At 40.7% G+C, this 22,713-nt stretch overlaps 2 protein-coding genes across 3 annotated transcripts; one reads left to right on the top strand and one right to left on the bottom strand.

Moving 5' to 3' along the window:
• Positions 1-3,403: 3,403 nt before the first annotated feature.
• Positions 3,404-16,075, bottom strand: mcm3 (minichromosome maintenance complex component 3). Its single transcript, XM_059355663.1, has 17 exons — positions 15,901-16,075; positions 15,486-15,598; positions 13,878-14,086; positions 12,938-13,068; positions 12,610-12,848; positions 11,171-11,279; positions 10,918-11,071; positions 9,971-10,102; positions 9,120-9,328; positions 8,855-9,029; positions 7,893-8,019; positions 7,354-7,504; positions 5,543-5,683; positions 5,323-5,432; positions 5,173-5,237; positions 4,218-4,311; positions 3,404-4,041 (listed from the first exon to the last, which is right to left on the bottom strand). The coding sequence occupies exons 1-17, from the start codon at positions 15,973-15,975 to the stop codon at positions 3,843-3,845; spliced, it is 2,433 nt and encodes an 810-aa protein (XP_059211646.1). The 5' UTR covers positions 15,976-16,075; the 3' UTR covers positions 3,404-3,842.
• A 1,778-nt stretch (positions 16,076-17,853) lies between these two features.
• paqr8 (progestin and adipoQ receptor family member VIII) lies at positions 17,854-21,738 on the top strand. Of its 2 annotated transcripts, none has more exons than XM_059356636.1 (2): positions 17,854-18,208; positions 20,450-21,738. In XM_059356636.1, exon 2 carries the CDS (start codon positions 20,484-20,486, stop codon positions 21,558-21,560), a length of 1,077 nt encoding a protein of 358 aa, XP_059212619.1. In that variant the 5' UTR covers positions 17,854-18,208; positions 20,450-20,483; the 3' UTR covers positions 21,561-21,738. The 2 variants fall into 2 exon arrangements, with proteins under 2 accessions (XP_059212619.1, XP_059212620.1); XM_059356637.1 differs by having other exon boundaries at positions 20,462-21,738.
• Positions 21,739-22,713: the final 975 nt, after the last annotated feature.

Raw genomic sequence — 22,713 nt, forward strand, 5'->3', positions numbered from 1 at the left:
CAACTGGCTCTTTTTGAATTAAAACTTACTTTAAAACATTGTTTACCTCCTTCAACCAAAAAGCTGAAAACTTCTAAGTCCGTGCTCCAAATGTAAAATATTCAGTGAACTTGTTTGAGTACTTTTATTTCATAAACCTCCGTCGCTGCGTATTTCTTTAATATGTCTACATTGCCCCTATTGTTAATTGTAACGGTGCACTTTGCTAATAAAGCTGACTTTAGAGGGTGAAAAAATCCTCTTTTTGGCCGTATTGCGCCCTTCGGTGTCGTAAACTCTGAAGGCGAGTCTTCTGAATCGGGTATATATTAGGGTTAGGTATTTAAATTACGCATGTTTCGAGCCGCCACATTTATCAACAGCCGATCATTCTTACGCTGTGATTGGAGAGATACGATCGTTTGATAAATCACACGTGGACCCTGTCGTTAGACAAAATATACACTCAGATCTGCGCTCGTTTCTACGCTCGCTTGATAAATGAGGGCCAATGAGTTTGAGTTTGAGTGCACCTCTATATTTAGTTAGGAGTTTCAATCTCACGTCCTAAAAGAAAAAAATAACTCCACTCAACTCAAGGGATTTCTTTTTAGTTGTTTATATCGAAAAAAATTTGACGGCAGCAGTAGTGGGCAGGACGCAGGCCAGATGCCAGAATTTGTCGGTGAGAGAGGAAGAGTAGATGTGCTTCTAGCCCCTTCTCAAAGTAAATATAAAATATAGATCAATTTAATTAGCATATTAAATGAAATAGAATAAAAATACAACAAATAAGAAAACTATATAGTTATATACAATGTATACATGATAGAGATAATACAAAATCAGTGCAAAATATTAAGTCAGTGCAACTTTCTACTGAAATAATGAGATCACGGGTACAAGCAGCTGAAATGAGTTTCCTCCAATCCTGGCAATCCCCACTGGGAGCAAGACGTGAGTGACGCGTATACGTTCTATTTTGCAATCCCCACTGGAGAAGTATTTTCTGCATAGACAGCTGTTTTAATCACACAAATATTCCACTGTATGTGTGTTTTGAACTTATTTGTTGCATGTTAATTGATCAATCAAAGCTCCAGGTGTGTCTGTGAGCGTCACTCTGCAGGAGCTCAGTGCACAGTGGCTGACTGACAGCAGAAATTTACTGAAATTACTGATTTACATAATAGTTTTAATGTCAGCTTCATGGGAAGAAATCATAAATATATATACTGATTGATTATATTTATCCGCCTACTGTAGTGAGTGAGGGGAATCTCTGGTAGTGAAACAGGAACACAGAGCTGATCAATGAAGGTAGATTCAGTAAATACATTCAAAACACAAATACAGCAGGGTGATTTTAACAGCTGTATATGAAAAAAACGTTTCACTTAACGCGCCAAAAATAGAATTGACACGCAAAAAAAAACAGGTTGTCTCTATGAAACGCACGTCTCACACTTCCAGGGGGATTGACACATTGATTAGAATGGAATCCTATTTGATCCATGAGACATGCGTAAAAAACGCTTCTGAAAACACGTCCAGACTTAAAGTAAGAGATAGGATGAGGAGCTCAGATGTCTGGAGGGAGCTCGTAGTAAAGCTGCTGCTCTTTCATATCATAAGCAGCAGCTGAGGCGGTTCTGGCATCTGGTATTGATGCCTACCGGGCACCTCCTGTTAACCCATTTAGGCCTAAAGCGCCTGGAAAAAATGCCTGTAAAACGTCTGGCCGATTTTAAAATAACCCCCCAAAACCTGACGTTTTTCTGGAAATTCAACAGAAGTGTCAACGTCTACTAAATAATCCATTTTTTCAGCCTCTGTAGCAGATAGAAATTAAATTCAAAAAGTATTTGAGAACTTATAGCTGTTATATCTGAGCTCCCTCCGCTATAGTCGTCTTCCGCCTTGATTTCAAAGTTCTGGAAAAGTCCCATGTTGCATTGCGACACTCCCACATGTATTCTGATGCATTTCATTGGCCAAGAGACCGAAAATAGGTGGAAAAAACTACAAATACCACAAAACGACGTATCCGCTTTCCCGGCTTTAATGGTGAAATAACGCAAAAGCGCCCCCGGTTTTAATGATAGAAATGTGGTAATGCTTTCCCGGCTTAAATGGGTAGAGGTCTCGGAAAGACCCAGAACAAGGAGGGATAATATCTTTGTCTGGCCTGGGACACTTTGGGGTCATCCAGGAGGAGCTGGACGTTGTGGTTGGGGAGAGGGAGGCCTGGAATGCCTTGCTTAGTCTGCTGCCCCTGCGACCCGGCCCCGGAGAAGCGGAAGAAAATGGATGGATGGATAATATATTTTTTCATATAACCATAGACAGGCAGATGTACTCACCGTGAAATCAGTATATCTACTGTATGTTCACATCTATACAAGAAAAAAATAAACAATTTGAAAAATTATTAAGTATTGCTTGCAAAATAAAGAGAAGAGAAGAAATGGCATAAGATGTATGAGATCTGTTTTCCCGTTTTTCTTAAATCATAGTTTCAATATTTTCTTTATTCTAAATGGTTACTATTACCATCCTGCAACCCAGCTGTAAAAGAAAAACCAAAACTAAACTTGGTCTTAGCTGAGGTGGAAGATGCGAGAAGGCTGCAGGTTGTAGCCTTTGGTACAATATGTGATATGAGTCACCCGTGGGTGTAGAGACCTCAAGGCCTCCTGTGTCCTGGATTATGGTGGCAGTGGTTGCAAGCTCCTCATCTGGGCCTTATCTTCTTACTGATCAGAGCCACAGTTTAGTTTTGTAGCCAATAGTCCAATAGTGTCAGTCTTCAATGTGTGGGTGCAACCCCACCACTTGAAATATAATCTGGAGTAATGACTTGAAGGGTAGGGGGAGGATGAACAGTGAGCGTGTGTGAACTTTGTCGGACTCCCACACAAAGCGATGTCTGGATTCATTGGGGGTTTCATATAAAATGCTTCTTGTAAACACAGTGGTACAGGAGCGGTTTTCTCATTTGAGAAGAGCTCTTCTGGGAAATCACAAAGTTCTCCAGCATCTCACGCTACTTTTACAGCCAATTCTATCAGACAAACTCAAACACAGCCGCGGTCTGAAGCTGGCCAGACCGGAGAGATTATTATGGAAAGCTGTTGAAGCATTTTTTTCATGTCCTGAACTGTTGAAATGTAATGGAAACACCCCTTATGTGCCTTCTACTCGCTCGCCTTTGCTGAGTTGTGGCACTTTGGGGGCTAGTTTCTCGTCCAACTAATAAACATTTTGACTTTGTCTCGATTCATTCGCACACATTTTGAGCTTCACGTTTGTAGCATCAGGCCTGAAGTGTAACCTCAGGATGTAGAATATTTACAGACTGTAAAGTAAAGGTATTAAGCATCATTCTGTAAAGAAGCACTGTCAATTCATTTAAGAGCCAGTGTTGTTTCCCAAACATTACATTTTATTTTTTAATACACAACTAATTAACAATTTCAAAACTTTTCTTTAACTATATACAAATCCAGACATTAGAAGTTTTGGTTTAATGACTTCATGACTTATTATGGTGTAGCAATGCTGCTTGGTTTCGCGATTTCATCAGATGGAACAATCAGCACCACAGCAGATCCAAATCCATCACAAGAATAAACGGCTTCTGATTATTGTCAGTGTTTGATGTGTGGCAGATTACAGTTCAGGGGCCTGTTTGTCTTTCTGAGTGTGGAATGAGATGAAACTGAGGATGCACAGGTACAAACGATGTGTCCAATATCAGGTGGAAAAAAACCCCAAAATGTACATTTGAATAGAAATCAGTTTTAAAGTTTCTTTTAAAGTCCATATACACATTTTCAGAAACAGTCATCTCGCCCCCTCCCTCAGATGAGGAAGATGATGTCATCAGCCACCATGACCTGGTTGTCATCCTGCATGCGAGTCAAAGCGGCGCGGACCTCGGGCTCTGTGAAGAGAGTCTGGCGCTCCTTGTTGATGTCTTCCATCAGCATCTTCATCTTGACCGACTGAGCGTGAGCAGACTGGAACACTGCGAACAGGGAGGACTTGAACTCCTTCAGCCTGGTGGAGGAAACGCAAAGATTTGATTACATTGCTAAACCTAAATTGCCAACGAATCCAGAAAAACACCTACTTGAATTGAATTAAGTCACTTCCAACCTTTGCAATCACTCTGTTCTAACATAGCAGGTAGAAGCAGTGATCATGAACGACTTAGTCTGTTTAGTTCGACCCACCTTTCTGCAGAGAGCTCAGTGTCTTCAGCCTGTGATGTGGCATCCATGGGCTCCTCCTGCTGTGGTTTGGTTGGTTTTGGGGTTCCGGCCTGAACTAAAGAGCAGAAAATCCCATGTGAGTTGAAATGCATACAGAGAATCGGGTTCTGAAACTAGCGGTAGCTGATGAGGAACATCAATTAGGGCACCCAATCTGTTGCACCTAATCACTTGCACTGGCTGCGAATGGTAAAAAATTTTTACGTCATGTACTTGTCATGTAAACCAGGGTTTCGGTCTATTGTGTGTATGTAAACGTAGTCAGTGCACCACAAGTATTATCAGCGGAGTTCACTTAAATCAATAAGCATTAGATATATAATATATATTTTTTTTTAATTAACATTTTAATTGTATGTATTCTTAGCTGGTTGAAGTCACTTTGACAGCTTCGTAAACTGACAAACAGGTTAGTCAGTCACAGTGCATTATATTTCATAATTTCATTGTGTGTAAAATATCAGTCTAACTAACAACTATAGCTGTTGAGTATAAAGTAACAGAAATATTGAAGTACAATGAAAATGTGCTAAATGCAATATTTGCATAGAAATTTGACTGAAAATTAAATGAAATATTTTTTTTCTTTGGATGCCCATACATTTTCATCACACAGTAAATACTGAGAATGTCGATGGATATTCTAAGTATTAGTAATTAAAATATTTATAAAAGGCTACCATTAGTGGATTTTGACACCCAATTTATGCTACAAGATCATATGTATACATATTAGTCTGCAGTTTATTCTTCAAAAGTAAAGAGGGGAACAGTATCGCTCTAAATAAATACAATTAAAGAAGCTACAAAAAACGATGCATATGGAAGAGTAGCTGTCCTAAGCTGAGGAAGAGTGAGTCTGTCAGAAAATGAAAGCAGACTACAGAGTGTTTGAACATAAGAGAAGTGATCTTACTGTCAGGGACTTCCTGCTCTTCACTGAAGTCATAGGGATCGCTGCCCTGAGAACCACGTCGCCCCCTGCAGGACACACAGGTTAGTTTCACTCATGATTGCAGTGGGAGCAATATTTTAACTCATTTTGTGTACGTGTGTCAGTGTTTACCTCTTCCTCGTAGCTCTCTGTGAAGGCTGAGTGGCCGACTGCTCTTCCGCTTCTTCCTCTGAACCAGAGTCCTGCTCCTGCCTCGAACGTTTCTTCTCTTTCTCCAGAACCTGCGGAGACAAACGAAGAACCCAGACATAGAGTTAATTCAATATGTTAGAGATGAAAACTCGGTTGTCGAGTCATCATTCCACTCTTAAGCAAGCACAGCAGTACTGACCTTTTTAAAGTAAGCGAACTGGACGAGCTCCACGGCGACCTCAGTGTCCTGCAGCTCTATGGCTTTGCTCATGCGGGCCTTGGCGTGCGCGGTGGACAGACGGATCAGAGTCTCCAGGCTACGGGCTGTCACTGGGGAGGTCTGAGGAGGGAGGGAACAAGGTCAGAGCATGTTCACATGGTCCTCACACAACAGGTACTTGGAGCTGTGTGTCTGCAGGGTTTCCACTAGGTAGATGTAGGAGCCAATATTAAGTTAAAGAAAGTTGAGATTTTTAGTTTAGATTACAGCGTGTTTTATATTGGTTTTGGTTGTGTTATGACATTATTGCCTTTTATTGCATAGTTGTCAAATTTACCACAGCACCTGAGGTAGGCGCTGCTCATGCACATTGCATTATTCTGAAGGACTTGCTAAAAGGTAAAAAGGTTGATTAGAAGAGTGCTAAGAGGTACAGGGAAAAAAGGTTTTTTGACCGTCACTTTCAGATGTTACCGTTACTTCCTGATGTTGTGGACCGTTGTGAAAACCAAGAGAAGCTTGGAATGATGTGTGTATTAATGGAAATACCTGGATTCAGCAACGAGAAATAAAAACGAAAACGAAACTACGACCCGATTCTCCGATGGTAATAAATCGAGTGGCTTTAGAAATAAGATCTACGTTTGCCACTACAGTACAATATCCGAATGATCCTTTTAACTCAAGCTATGAAAATATTTTTAATTGTTATATTTATTTAGTTTACAAAAAATAGAATCTATATATGCAACATTTTCTCAAGTGCCCACAAGTGTTGTTCCAAAATTGGGAAAAAAATAGCTCTGTGTGCTATACATATTCAGCTTTTTACATTTTTTACAACTTCTGCTAGCAACCTTTCTTGTCCTCTCCTCTCTGTTCTGTGTAAGCAGCCTGCAGTTCAGCTGTGTCACATCACTGACAGTCATGACTAACCAGTTGAAATTTTGTGTTTTAAAGGATCTTGTTTGTGTGAACGGTTTATAATGGGTCGCATTTTAAATAGGAAATGTAAAAACAACGTGATTTTGATTAAATCAGAATTTGAAGCTTAGCTTTGGTTACTTTTTTCCGACAGAAGCTTTAAGTGTAATGTTGTCAAGAAGAGACACGTCTTTCAAGACCACTTGAGGGCTGTGGGGTTATGTTGTGCGGCTAAAAAAAATAAAATCCTAATATTACACCATACATCATAGTAAAAAAAACCTGTTAAAACTAGAAATTGTTGTTGGACTTTCAGATATCCAACATTCCTTAAAAAAACCCATGAAAAACCTTTCTGGAAAAGTAAAAGTAAACAATTAAACTTAAAATAGTGATATTTCATCACAATCACTTTTATATGTGCCATTTAAAGCTCTCTCTCCCTGAACAGTGTCTTGATGTCTAATAATCAATATATAATAAAAATAATAATAATTTGTATTTATCAATTTTTAATGACACTTGCACTGAGCAATACATAGTCAGTGCTAAATAATACTGTCTATTTAATTTATTACCTGTTAATTGTGTTGCCTGTTGCACTGTATTGTCAGCTGCTGCTGCTGGATATCTGAATTTCTCCATGGTTACAAATAAATTACCTAGATGGAGCAAAAAAAAAACACCCTGATACTGCTTGGAGTTCAGAGGGATAGTGAGTTTAATCACTATAGTAATCAGTTTGTGTGCTTTCTATCAGCTCTTGTGTATATAGTAGGTGTGTGTGTGTGTGTGTGTGTGTGTGTGTGTGTGTGTGTGCGTGTGCGTGTGCGTGTGCGTGTGCGTGTGTGTTCTCTCTGGCTCACCCTGGCGATATCAGCACCCATCTGCTCCTGGCTCCTCAGCCTTGCGTACTCTTCTGCGATGTGAGTGGCTGCCTCTTCCGTCAGCACAGGTTTCACAGCCTTGGCGATATGGATGTACTTCCTCATGAACTCCTTACTCACAATCTTGTCCCTGAAACAAAGGAGGCATTATTATTATTATTATCATCATCTTCTAATAAGAGATCTTTAATGACCCTGCAAGTTTTTCCTCAAGAAAATGTAGCCAAATTTTGGAGCATTATTTAAACCTCTTGTCCCCAAGATATGATGACACGGCATCAATTGATTCCTTCGGTCCTCTAGTTTCATGATACCAATATCATCACTCCCCAGGACTTTGTAGGCCAACTGTGCATGTAGAGTTATTTTACCCCCCTGGAAATTAAGACGGCCTCACGACCCCCTGTGAAGCTTTGGTGGCACCTAGTTAAGGTTAGGAACCAGTGCACTGGACGATAATGACAATGACATTGAACAGGTGTTTCTATCCCCTGCCGAGGCAGATACTGTGTGCGTACTTCTTTCTCTTGCTTCCGTGCAGCAGGTTGTTATGTTTCTCGTAGACCTGCAGCTCCTCGTGCTCTTCTGCTATTGCGTCTGGGTCGTCCGTAGCCAAGACGTCAACTGTCCCACCCAGAGCCATGGCTGCGAAACAAACCAGGGAAACATGCCATTTTAGATACTTTTAAACAAATACTAAGGCAATAAATAGTATTAAATGGGAATTTAACCCTCTGAACCCCAAACGATATCAGCTTGAAGTGTGAACAACTCAAAAATGTCTTCTGTGCAGGATAACCTCTCCTGTCCGCTCTAAACAGCCTGCTGTTTCCGATGTTCACTGAATAATTTTAATAATCAGAATTTAACGGGATCTGGTTATTCCAAACAGTCTATTTTGGCAACAATTTAAATTATAAATTTAGAATAAAGCGATTTTGACAGAAATATAAAAATGTTAAGCTTTGTTTTGGTTACTTTTTCTAACAGAAGCTTTCATAATCTAGGACACATTCAAGGACCGTTGGAAAGTTCAAATCCTGATAATGCCTGTTTTTACAGTTTCTTTATTTTGTGTATTTTTGTCGAGCATTTAAAGAAAACATACTTTTCAGAGGGTGGTGGGGGTTCAGAGGGTTAAGCTACAATTTTAACAGATAAAATGTATGATTCATTTGCAATTCACTATAGACAGTCATGTGATTGAGACTGAGAAAGCCCAGTAATAAAATTGTCAAAACATATTGTGTTAACTGGGGTTATGATATAGTCTCACAAAGATCACTCGGGTACCATCAGTGTCCTCCAACATCTCTCCCAATTCATCATCTACGGAGCAGTTTTCATACTTGACATCACAAATTAGTTTTTAGTGTTCATGTGTAATAATACTTTTGAACTGTCTCAGACATGGGAATTGCATGTATGAATTTTTTTTTTTTTTTTTTTTTAAATGGGTGTAGTTGCCTGATGCACATACCTGCTCCCTCCTGCTCACGGGGGTCGCGGTAGCGGTGCATCCTCAGCACATGGTCTGAGATCTCACGGTCCTGCTCTGCGTCCATCTGATCCAGCACGATGAACAGGAGGTCAAAACGGGACAGCAGGGAGTCTTGCAGGCCAATGTTCTCCATGGGGGTTTTATACTGGTCGTACTGCACGGACAGAGCGGACAGGGAAAAGGGTTAGTAAAACACGTAGCCGGCTAAAAGATCAAACCAGTTCTGGCGTGCCGAGTCACTCACCCGGCCGTAGACGGGGTTAGCGGCCGCCAGCACGGAACAGCGGGCGTTGAGGCGGGCGTGGATGCCGGCCTTGGCGATGGTGACGCGGCCCTGCTCCATCACCTCGTGGATGGCCGTGCGGTCCATGTCGGACATTTTGTCGAACTCGTCGATGCACACCACGCCGCGGTCAGCCAGCACCATGGCACCCGCCTCCAGACGACGCTCGCCTTGGGGAGAGAAACAGAAAAGGTAACCTACAGCTACAGCCAGACGTGTTCCTATGCTCAGGCATATGTGTGTCCTATCAACCAATCAGCCTTTATTTGTATAGCACTTTTCATACAAGAGAAATGTAATGAAGTGCTTCACATAAAAAAACACCCTCCACCCCACCCATCCCATTAAAAACGAAGCACAAACTGAGGAAGCGTCATCTCAACATCAAGCAATGAGGAAACACTGGAGGCAGGTTAGAAATTAATTAGATAAAATAAATAAAAATAAAGTAAGGTAAGATAAATAAATAAATAATATTATAATAAAAAGTTATAAAGCTAGATAAAAAAGATGAAAAATTAAAAAAATTAAAAATGGTCCAAGTAAATGCCAAAGTAAAAAGATAAATCTTAAGTTTGCTCTTAAAAATATGAACAGTCTCCGATGCCCTCAGGTCTTCAGCTGTTCCACCAACGTGGACCACAGTGAGAAAATGACACCTCACTGTGGGTTTTCATTCTAACTTTTGGTATTACCAAAAGGCCACTTCCAGAAGACCCGAGGGTCCTCATAAAAGGAAATCAGATAAATAGGCTGGACTAAGACCATTAAGAGATTCATAAACCAGTAAAAGAATCTTTAAATCGTCCTACCCGTCTCCTGGTCGGTGGTCACTGCAGCGGTCAGACCCACTCCGGAGGATCCTCGGCCGGTGGTGGGGATGGCCCTGGGCGCTGTGTGGAGCACATAACGCAGCAGCTGGGACTTTGCTACTGATGGATCACCTGGTAGAGAAAAGACACATCTGAAATTAACAGGGTTCGTACACTTTTTCAGTGGTAAATTCAAGCATTTTTCAAGGACCTTCAAGGTCCATTTTCAAGCTTTTCCAGTATCTTACACCCGTTGTGAATTGCATGTTTTAGATGAGTACTTACATACTAAAAGGGGGAGATTCACTCAACCATACCAGCAGCGATGGGATTACACTTTTAGGAGGATTCATTTCAGATAGGCTACTCCTACTCATTATTTTTACATTGAACATGTAAATGGTAAATGGACCTGCACTTATATAGCGCTTTTCTAGTCGCTTTGCGACCACTCAAAGCGCTTTACACTACAGCCTGCGCTCATTCACCCTTTCACACACACATTCATACTGGTGGCAGAGGCTACCCTAAACAGTCCCACCTGCCACCATTGGGAATTCATTCACACACCGATGAACACAGCATCGGGAGCAATTTGGGGTTCAGTATCTTGCAGTATCTTCGATACTTCGACATGTAGGCTGCGACGGTCAGGGATCGAACCACCAACCCTTCGGTTGGGGGCCAACCAACTCTACCAACTGAGCAGCCGTGATTATCTATAGTCTATAGATGGATATAGGATGGATATATACAGATTGCAAGAGAAATACAGTAAGAATTTCAAGCATCTACAAGCACTGTATCCAATTTTTAAACCTTGAAAATACATTTAAATTAAAGCATTTAAGGATTTCAAGCACCCGTACGAACCCTGAATTAATCGTCTCCCAAACAAATCTGAGATATCAAAGCACACTGAGAGAGCGTCATTAAATCTGTGGTACCGATGAGCAGGATGTTGATGTCTCCTCTGATGCGTGAGCCGTTCTCCAGCACCTTCTCCACACCGCCGAGCAGCATGCAGAGGATAGCCTTCTTGATGTACTCGTGGCCGTGGATACTGGGAGCCAGGGAGCGAGACAGCTGGTCAAACACATCCTGAGTAGAAACAGAAAAAAGCGGGAATTCATTTTCGTATACAATCACTGCAAGATCATTTTCATTTAGCTCGAGCATGCGGACAGATGGAAGCCTTACGATGGAGCGAGACTGGCTGAAGTTACGGATTTTGGCGACATCGCCCGCTGAGAAGTTGGGGGACACTTCCTTGCTCATCTGTTTGACGTGGCAGGCGATCATGATGGTCCTGAGGAGAAAAGGGTGGGAAATTAATAACAAAGACTAAAGGTAAACTTAGTCAGCATTTCTCTGAAAGCCAAAAAAAAAAAACACCAACAGTTTCTTGAAAAAACAATAGCCAGAAACCTGAAACCATAGACAGAAACTCAACAAGCACATGTGCTCTAAAGCTGAAAAATGTAGGAGCACATAAATAATGTGTTTTTCCCAAATACAAAGGATACCAGGAGACATCGCAAGCAAATAAATGACTACATTTATTCAAATTATACAAAGAAAAGTTATGCCATTCATTGCTTGGATAAACGAGTCTAGTAAGTGTAATATGAAGTGACACGCTTATAAACACACTTGAACAACTGTCAACTTTTACCCCTGCTTTATCCTATTGGTCTACTTTTTTTTTTTTTTTAAAGATATTTGTTGGGAGAAAGTTTGGCTTTTGCCACACACGTTTCTCTTGACTAACAAAGTCAAAGAGATATTCTTTAAGATGCTACACAGGTTTTATCTGACTAATCTATATTTGCAGAAACTCAAGAAGGACATTGATGCAAGTTCAAAGCTCAGGGAAATGGTGCATTTATTTTGGACATCTGTCTTGATTTTTTTGCTGATCATATTTACCACAAATTCATAGTAATCTGGAAAAAAGTATCGCTTGGATTCACAGCGTATGACAGAAATCTTGGCTCCCAAATCTATTTGATTAATCTACTTATTATTTTATCATAAATCAAAAGCTCAAACTTTACAGAGCTATCTGTCCATATCAAACAGTATGGAATATAATCTATTGGTGAACGTAACAAAAAAAGCTGTTAAAACATGTAACTTTTTAAACCTTGAAAATACATTTAAATTAAAGCATTTAAAACATAAGCTTTACCATGTTTTTATTTAACATGTTTTGTTATCTTGTTGCAAGTTGTTAGATGGAATTCATTGCCTCACATTAGCTTAGCTACCTCATGTGGTTCATGTGATTTTTTTTCAGTGACAAAATCAGTTAAACGCAGTGAGTCTTCGTTTGTTTTTGGAGCAGATAGGTGCACGTTACTAAGATGCACAATACATGTTTTGGTGTCAACTGCCCCATACTGTAAGGACACATTTTCACAAAACAAAGTCACTCGCATAAGTGCTCCTAAATAGTTTTTTACAGTTCGCACACATCTATTTAGGTAGGCTTGTGTTCTCCCTACTTCTCACCATGACTGTGCTGTTTCCATAGAGGTGCAGGACTATATATTCCAGTGAGGAAAATGTGACAGGAGGAGAAAAATTATACTGAAACTCTGAGGTACAGAGGATTAAGATACTTTATCTCATCTCACCTGAATGTACCGGAGGTGAATCCTCCCTTCTTGCCAGGCAGACAGCGGTATGTCCCGATGACCTGCACTCTGTCTCCAGGTTTGACCACGTCCACCAGGTCGTTGTCCAGGATGATGTCCACGGAGCGGGGCAGCTGGCCAGCGGGGGCTTTCTCCGGCATCTCCTGCACCGTGATGGTCTGGTGGTCCTTGTAGATGGAGAGACCGAACTCTGTCTCCAGAGGGTTGTTCTCCTCATCCTGTCCGGGGAGACAGAAGGTAGGAAAGTGACGTGAGAAAAAGCAGGTTTGACGCGGAAAGGTAAGCACACAAATGTTGCCATAGTGACCTTGGTGGGGTAGATGGCCGTGGAAGGGAAGGCATCCAGCGAGGTCATGTCGGTGTACTTCCTTTCCATCGTCTTCTTGGTAGCCGGGCAGTAGTGGACGCTGCGCACTACTTTAGGACGCACCAGAGAACCTGGATGAAGAGGTAACGCATGCATTAATAACCTTTTAAATCTAAGATTAAACTAAAGTGCAAAGTGATGATCAAAGTCAAATTTATTTATATAGCACATTTACAGACGGCTGAGCGGCACCAAGTGCTTCACATAAAAGTGCAAAAAGTGCAATAAAATACAGAATTGAAGGTAAAAAGAAAACAAAAAACAAAATTAAATTTAAAATAAATTAAAAGAAGATGGGCTCCAGCCCCCCGCGACCCGATTGCGGATAAGCGGTTAATGGTAATGAATGAATGAATGAATAAAAGAAGATGGGATCATTTTAAAATCACTGTGGGATTACATGCGAACCTGCGACTAACACTAAGACCAGGCGAACCGGCGACTGACACTGAGACCATGCGAACCTGCGACTGCCACTGAGACCATGCGAACCTGCGACTGCCACTGAGACCATGCGAACCTGCGACTGCCACTGAGACCATGCGAACCTGCGACTATTCCCTAGCACTTGCCGGAGGAAAGAAAAAACTTTAATTGAAGGCAAGAGAAAGGAGGTGGGTTTTTAAGCGAGATTTAAAAACATTTAGGGACTGCGCTGCACGGATGTGGAGGGGGAGGCAGTTCCAGGGTCTGGGGGCTGCTACTGAGACGGCCCTGTCGCCCCTTGTTTGTAGTCTGGACCTGGGCACCTCCAACAGCAGCTGGTCAGCTGACCGTAGATCTCTGGAGGGGGTGTGGTGGTGCAGAAGGTCAGACAGGTATGTAGGGGCCAGACTATGGAGGGATTTGTAGATCAGGGGAAAAGTAAACATCAACTTACACTTTGTGATGATGCCCTCCACACACACCATGCTGCCCAGCAGGCGGGAGGTCAGGGTTCTGGGGCTGACGTGCTTGGAGCCGAAGCTGCCCTCCAGAGCGATGAAGAACTCCTCATACTGCTTGGCGTAGGTGGCGTCCACTGAGGCCACCAGGTCCTTCAGAGCCCGCTGGAATGCCAGCAGCTCCTCAAAGGCATTGCTCATCAGTCTGACAGAGACAACAACACACCAAGTCAAACACTTAGTTGTGAGAATGTGTGTGTGTATGTACAGCTCTGGAAAAAAAATAAGGAGATCACTGCAAAATGATCAGTTTTGCTGGTTTTTACTATTTATTGGTATGCGTTTGAGTAAAATTAACATTTTTGTTTCAACAAAAATCAAAAGTGCTGACATTTATTGGCAGAAAATGAAAAACTGGTCAAAATAACAAAAAACGATGCCTCGTTTTCATACCTTGAATAATGCAAATAAAACATGTTCATATTCCTTTCTTAAACACCACAACACTGATATTTTAACTTAGAAATAGTTATTTAGAAATCATTATTGATAGGATAACCTCAAGCTTTCTCAAAATTAGATTTGGTTCAGGTCATCACTTGATCAGTGTCTTATTAAGGAGTGGGGAGGCTTGTGCTGGAATGTAACAAACACTGGAATGGACTGGTTGTCATAGATGTTGAGATGCTGATTTAAGAAACATTTGTGAGAGTGGTGTCTCATTTTTTCCCCAGAACTGTATATGCACGCATTTGTGCATGTGTGCATGTGCATCTTTTTATCTAGCTATCTATATCTTTTTCTTCCTGCTTGTACTGTGGATGTTTGGTAGTACCGTAAGGTGAAGCCCTTTTAATTTTGTGGTACACTGTACAATAACAATAAAGATATTCTATTCTACCAAGTCATGGACACAATTTCCACTTTCACTTTTTGGTCATCAAATACAGGGAAAAAAATAAGAAAAAAACCCTGAAAGTCTCAGTCAGTTTGTTTGTTCTACTGATGGAGTGTGTTTTCATGGCCTGTACAGCATGCTACAGAATAGAGCCAGAGCACATCATACAATGATTATGTTATAACTTTTGTGGCAATTCAAAATAAATGAAGAGATCAATATAGGACTGACTAACAAGCTAGACAGGTTTTTCAAGAAATTCATGATATATTCACAATTATCCAGATAATGGAAAACCCAAATCGATTAACTAACTGTGAATGTTTAAATAAAATAATCTATTGTTCCGTCCCAAGGTAATCAGTGGATTGCATCCCTGAAGTCAGGATCCAATATCTGCTTACTTCAGGTGTCCAATAAATCCAAATTACTGTTTGTATAATTAAACATACGAGAGAGATCATAATTGAGCTTAAGTTTTCAAACAATAGCAAAGGACACTGGTCAAAGAGGACCAAGTGAGGCTATGACGGAGTTGAGACAAATATAATATGCAATTATTAATATTGCTTGAGAGGGCCTGAACCCACTGACAAATGTTCTTAGATCAGCTCATTGAGCTAAACTAAACGTTATGAGCAACTTATTGACACATCGAAATGACATCCATCAGTCCCTCTGCACAAACAAAGAGCTCCTTCCTTACTTTGCAGCCCTGGCCTCGTTGCGTCTCCTCAGGTCGTTGATGTTGACGATGAGACGAGCTTTATTCTCACTGATCATGTCCCGGACTTTGCTTTGGTAAACCCCCTGGTCTTGCTGCAGAAAACAGGCAGAGGGATTTGGTGTTTTTTCATTGTTTTGAAAAAAAAGTATAATAATTCCACTGGCCTTGAGAGGAAAGATGCATCAACTTACTGCTAACTCAACAATTAACTGGACTAAACGTTTGCACCAAACTTCATAACATAATGTAGCATTTGCAAACTGCTGTCTCTTAAATACCAATAGCTATATTTATTGCAAACTCATTAAATGAAATGAGGCTCTTTTATTGTGAGCGCATGGTTTCTCACGTAACCCTCACACATACTGTCGAACAGGATAAAAGTGAGACTTACATCATCGTCCAGAAAGTCCAGGTAATCCCTCTGGGCCTCTCTCATCTCACGGTCGTCTACGACGTCGGTTGCCATGATAAGCGATTATTTATTAGACTTTAAAATGTTAAAATTTGGCAGAGAGTTTCGTACGGTATGTGTGCTCTGCGGCCGTCAAACTCCACACTGAAACATTTTCGCGCCACTGCGTGCCGGGCACAAGTACAGCGTAAGACGCGATTGGTCGACACGGCACGTACGTTTTGCATAGTCGGCGGGTAAACGTCCAGCTGTCCAATAGGATCCACCGGGAAACCACATGACCTCGCCCCTCGGAGAAGTCGCGGGAAAATGGAGCAGGAAGGGGCGGGCTGTTCAGAGGCGGAAACCAGGGAGACAACCCAGCCAAGCAACTATCAGTTTGTCCAGCAGATGGCGACAGACACGCAGGCCTGATTTATTTTTATTATTATTATTATTTTTTTTATTATGACCCTTTGGAGTTTGGGGCTATTCTGTTGGTTTTTGACTCTTTTTCATTCTGCCTGTATAAACGATTTAACAAGTGTTGGTATTATTGTTTTCAGCAAAACCTCACCTATATGACCTGATTATCATTTTTTTTTATTTGCTGTTGTGTTTTCTGATTTGTTGTTGTGTTTTTTGATTTGCCACTGTGTTTTGCACTTCAGGGCCACCGTAAAAAACACACCAAAGCACACACAGAAAAACATAAAAAACACAATAAAATTACAAAAACACAAAAAAAATGACAAAAAAACACACAAAAACATAAAAAAATAAAATAAAAATACAAAAAGCACATAAAAGCACACAGAAATCACACAAAAAAACACAAAAAATGACAAAGAAACACAAAAAACACAAAAAATACACAAAACACGTAAAAACGCAAAAAACACAAACAATTTACAAAAAACGTATAAAAACACACAAAAAACATTAAACACAAAAGATTGCATTAAAAATGCATTGAAATGCTGAAATCATGTTACACTTGGTCCAGGTGGTTTTAACCTTTGCTGAAAGAGTTTCCATGACACCTCAAAGCTTGAGAGTTATTATCTTGTTAGTTTTGCATCTGTTACAGATAATTAGTTAATATTTAGTGATTTAAGTTCACAAAGTCATATCTATGACTATATAATATAATATACTCTAGGAACTCTTTTTCATTTATTTTTATATGGTTTTATCCAAATGGATTTACAGGATGCCGAAGTGAAATACAAGCAGACCATGCAGCAAAGGTTTATACATATATGGAGAAATTAATTAACAGTCAGAACTGAAAATCTGGATGATGACAAAACATATTAACAATTTATTTTCATGTACATGTCTAAAAAATGTTTATCATTGCTTAAATGATAACTGATCTTCTTGAGTTGATTACTACCACATTTAGATGTATAGAAATGTAATTACTTAATGTAATTTAACTTTTGCATTGAATGTATAAGGAGAAACATTCTGCTTATATAGAGGGCCTAATGATAGCGTGCTAGTTTAACTGAGTCTCCCAACAATGTAATGATGCTGAAGTAAGACGTTTAAATCACCAAACTTTGAGAGTGGATCCATTTTTTGTGCACTTCAGACCTGAAAATATCCATCAAACTGTTTGGTTGTGTGACCTTTTTAATTTTATTCATGTATTTATTTTCATTTTCCCATATCATGTATTTTTATTGTGCACCCAAGGGGGAATTAAATGTTGCGAACATGAATGCAATGTATAGTACCGCCCAGTAGATGGAGACATACATGCAAAATGACACATGCATTGTAGTTTTTATTCTATACATTATTTTCTCCCCATTGGATATGAATTTTACCATGATACATGGACTTTGGCAGGAATAGTTATATATAAAAGAAGAAGAAAAATAAATGAAGAGAGGAAAAAGGAAAAAAAAGAATTTCCAACAATGACACAAGTGACTCTTTGTAATTACAGATAGAAAATATTATAACATAAAGGTTAACACACACTTTATATTTACTGTCACTGTCATAATAAGCACCTATAAATATATAGTCTATTATAAGAAGCTGGTGTGATTTTTGACCATCACTGCACATTCTGGTCAGTTTAACCCCGCCCACAGTCCCAACTCTCCGGTTTGTCAGGTCAGCTGTGTTTTCACCTCCGGCTATGTCTGTACCTTAACATGTTCGCCTATAGAGAACTCGGTGTAGGCGCTTCCTACAGGAAGAGGGGCTGCAGCAGCCTGTAAGCACACAGCAGCTTGTTTATCGTCTTACAGTGACTCCAGAGGTGCAACAGGTGTGTTGATACAAGCAGGTGAGATATTTCTTCTTTGACCAACATCACAGAATCGTAGCCTACAGAGTGTTAGCCTGGACGCGCGTAATTTAAAAGATGATAATTATTTATTTCAAACACTTGCGAATTTGAGGGTTTATTTTTGCTATTTGGTCTGTGTTACCATAATGATTTATGTTTTTCTGCACATGTGCAGTTTCTTTGTCGCAAAATAAAGCGAGATAAAAGGAAAATAGCACTTCTAACTCAAATTTGCTTCTTTATGAGCTAATAATGCACTGGTTTTTCAGGACTAACTTGCATGGAGCAGGTCTGTTTTTTTTCTCCATAAACTTCATTGGCAAAGACTTCTTGTAAGTCCAAGATCAACTCAATCCAAAACACCCACTGTAACTCCCTTTGGTCTTTGTGACAACAATAGAGGGGGAAATGGTCAGGGCGCACCCACTGAGGAGGGTACAGTAGCTGTTGCAGTCTGTTCTCAGATGGGAGGCTGTTTGTCTGGTTGCCTTCTCAGGTGCTTATTTACCTTGGAAACAACAGTGGTTTACATTCCCCTCTCTCTCTCTCTCTCTCTCTCTCTCTCTCTATCTCTCTCTCTCTCTCTCTCTCTCTCTGTATGTATATGCGTCATAAGAGGAGGATACTTGTTACAGGTTTGACTACATATCTGCATTTCCAGTGTGCACAACTTGGAGAAAAATGTTGTGTTGCTCTCATGCTGTGTGCATTGTTTTTTCTTACTATGTGGGCTGTTGGTTTGTAAATATAATGTGACATAGACTGCAGATGAAAATAGGCTAAAGAAGTTAAATCTGTCAAACTAATGTATATGTGCATGTACATGATCTCTCATACATTAATTCAAAGCACACGTTTTATTAACTTTATTTCCTGATTTTAACCCCCTTAAATTGATTAAGCTCAGTCTCCATACCTCTGATTCACTGTGTAGATTTCTGCATTCTATAACTATAAACTTAGAACCCTAGATAGGGCTTGTTGGGATCACGTCAAAGCGCATGGTGGGTTCCGTTAGGTTGCCATTTTGAATTGTCATTAAAGGCATGCTATTCAGGAATTGTTGCTTTCCGTTTGTAAACACAACATTCAAACTTGGCCCCTCTTCCCTGACTCAGTGAGAGTGAAAGCAAACTCAAGATTCACTCTCATTTTGGAGCAAATTTTGTCCACTTATTTCAGTGGTGTGTCCATTTTTCTCTCAGCCCTTTACCCATAGAGTGATGCCTGCAAATGTCCTGAACCATAGACTAGACACATCTTCACTTACTGTACGAAAGTGAACCCAAAATATCTCACACCAGTGCATACCTGTCAAGTATCCCGTTTTGGCCGGGAAAGACACACCTGGTAGAGCGCATATAAATAGAGGCCCAGTTTTATCAGCTCCAGGCATCGATACTATAGTCTAAGATCAATTCTCCGACTCAGATGTGTGGACTTCACGCTGACTCAAATTTGCGTACACGAGCTGAGACCAGACGTGAGATCTGATCGTACCCTCCGCTCACGTCCAAATTGATAAATGCAGAGCCTTGCATAAAAAATGATCGTACGTCCACTTTACACTCACTTTCTGGTGTACATTTGTTTGATAAATGAGGGCCATTGTGGATCACAATCTTCAAAACAAGACTTAGACAGCTGTTGACCTGTCCCATGTCATTGGTAACTGGCCAACAGTACTCGGTTTGCGCGTAAGTCCAACTTCTGTAGAAGATGAAATGTGAATTATTACAGAAATCAAGGCTTATTCTGACTGGGATCCTGCAAGAGCTGTGTCAGCGCTGCAAAACTTTACCTGTGACCTAAATAAAAAGCCTGCATTGACACAAGTCTTTTTTCTCCGGTGTGTTTAGTCTTGGGCTTCCAATCTACGAACCTCTATGAACCTTTACAGCATCAAATAAGGCATTTAAAATAAAATAAAAATACCATAAAAATGAACACTTGAAAAAACATCACAACAGGAACTGCCTAAAATAACAAAAAACATCTTGGGGAAAATTGTCCCAAACACACCCAATGTAAAGAAAACAGAAAATACAGGCAGAGGCGGGGTCTCTGTAGATACATACAGCACCACACATACGTCATAAGTGATGATTGAGAGGAATTACTTTTGAATGATTTCTAACATTGTTTCTTTAAAATGTTTTTAGGAAATTCTGCATAGTATTCATTTAAATACAGTGTGGCACCAGATATAAAGCAAACTCTCTTTTGTCTCTCTTTCAGTTGTGTCTCCAGTCTGCTCAGCAATCAACCAGCTATGTCAAGCGACATTCTGCAGCGTCTTGGCACCTTGTCCCTGAGTGTCAAGCACCTCAGCCACCTGCCGCGCTTTTCTGACCTCATCCCGTCTTCCCTTCCATCATCCAGCCCGACAGTCACCGCCTCCCAGGTCCCCGTTCTCTTCCGGGAGCCTTACATCCTGTCAGGCTACCGTCCTGTCCAGCAGCCATGGCGCTACTACCTCCTCAGCCTCTTCCAGAGACACAATGAATCCCTGAACGTGTGGACACACTTGTTGGCAGGACCTGTGCTGCTGCTCCGCTGGTGGGCCCATGCAGGCGCCCTGGGGTTCACCTTTGACTCTGTTTCTCTACCTCTGAGCCTCTTCCTGGTGTCTTCCCTCACCTATTTATTCTTCAGTGTGGCAGCTCACCTCTTTCAGTCTCACTCTGAACATGCACATTACTTCTTCTTCTTCATGGACTATGTGGGTGTAGCTGTGTATCAGTATGGTTGCTCACTTGGCCATTATTTTTACACGTCAGAGGCAGCATGGAGAGAAAGCTGCATCGGGCTGCTGTTTCTACCTGGAGCTGCCTTCTTTGGGTGGCTCTCCTGTGCAGGCTGCTGTTTCGCTAAGTCCAGGTATCGACGGCCATATCCAGTGCAGCGTAAAATCTGCCAGCTCATCCCTACCTCTCTAGCCTACATGCTGGGCATCAGCCCAGTAGTGCATCGCCTGCTCACCGTCTCCTGGACACAGGAGCCCTCGATGCCCTTCCACGCCCTACAGATCGCATCTTTCCTTCTGTCCGCCCTCTTCTTCTCCTGTCCCATCCCTGAGCGCTTCTTCCCGGGCCACTGTGACTTAGTGGGTCAGGGTCACCAGATCTTCCACCTGTTTCTGTCCCTGTGCACCATGTTCCAGCTCGAGGCCCTGTTCCAGGATTATGCCAGGCGGAGAGATACAGTACTGGAGATATTTGGAGAGAAGCAGCTGTGGTGGGCTTGTGTATCCTTCCCTGCTCTGATTCTATGTTGCTTCCTGATGGCACTCATCACAATGAGGCACATGACCAAGCAACTGCAGAGTAAACAAGAGAGAGAAAAGTGACTGTGTGTGTCTGAGAAACAAAGGAAAAGAAAGAAAGACACATGTTTGGTTTAAATGTAACCTATTGTATTAATAATAATATTAGAATAAAGCCATCTTTATATTGCTGTTTGTTAAACAGTTTGTCTGTGAAAAATGTGATTACTGAAAGTATTGGAACAATAAAAATAATGTGAAAGAGCTTATTGCCTGGTACAATTAACATGTCATCAGGGGTTTAATCTCTGATTCAGAAATAGATGGCTCAGTAAAGTTTTCCACATTGAATCATCCTCCCATTTAATTGCTGCTGATGACAATTGTGAGGAGAATGCTCATAAAGGATATTGGTTTCAAATGTGTATTCCTGTTGCTAATTTTAGGACATATATTAAGATAATAAACATTGTTGTAAATACCTGTAGAGGAAATGCATTTTCAAGCTCTATTTACCAACTGTGTATTTAAAATAACAACCCCAATTCCCAAAAAGTTGGGACACTGTCTTAAATGTAAATAAAATAAACTGCTGGCATTTGGACAAAGACAGCATATTTAATGTTAAAATTGATCAACTGTAGGAACTGAGGACACTTATTGTTAAACTTTGGAAGTTAATTTTTTTCTTACTATATATACAACTTCAGCTGAAAGAAGCAGGGACGTCCCTGGAAACAATGTTGTATGTACCTTTCATTAATGGTGCTTTCACGGAACTCAGATGAGCTCTGGCCCAGAACAGTCGTTAGCTTAATTTGTATTTGTAGATCCAATGATTTTTTTACACAATCATGTTGGTTTTTAAGGTAGTAATGCCTGAGGGATCAAAGGTCACGGGCACCTGAAGTTGGTTTTCAGCCTTGCTCCTTCCGAGCTGAGATTTGTCTGGATTCTTTGCAGTTTTGCGTTGAGAAACGTCATTCTTAAACTCTTTGAAGTGTTGAACCTCGCTCCATCCCTGCTTGAGAACAGCTGAGCCTTTAGAGGAAGCTCCTTTCATACCCAATTATGATACTATCAACTGTTACGAATTATCCTGTTTACCTGAGGAATGTTCCAAACAGGTGTTTTTTTAGCATTCAACAACTTTCCTAGTCTTTTGTTGCTCTTGTCCCAACCTATTTGAAAATGATTTGCTGACATCAAATTCAGAATAAGCACATATTTACAAAAA

Source organism: Centropristis striata, chromosome 18 (assembly GCF_030273125.1).
Source record: "Centropristis striata isolate RG_2023a ecotype Rhode Island chromosome 18, C.striata_1.0, whole genome shotgun sequence".
NCBI classification, from domain to species: Eukaryota; Metazoa; Chordata; class Actinopteri; order Perciformes; family Serranidae; genus Centropristis; species Centropristis striata.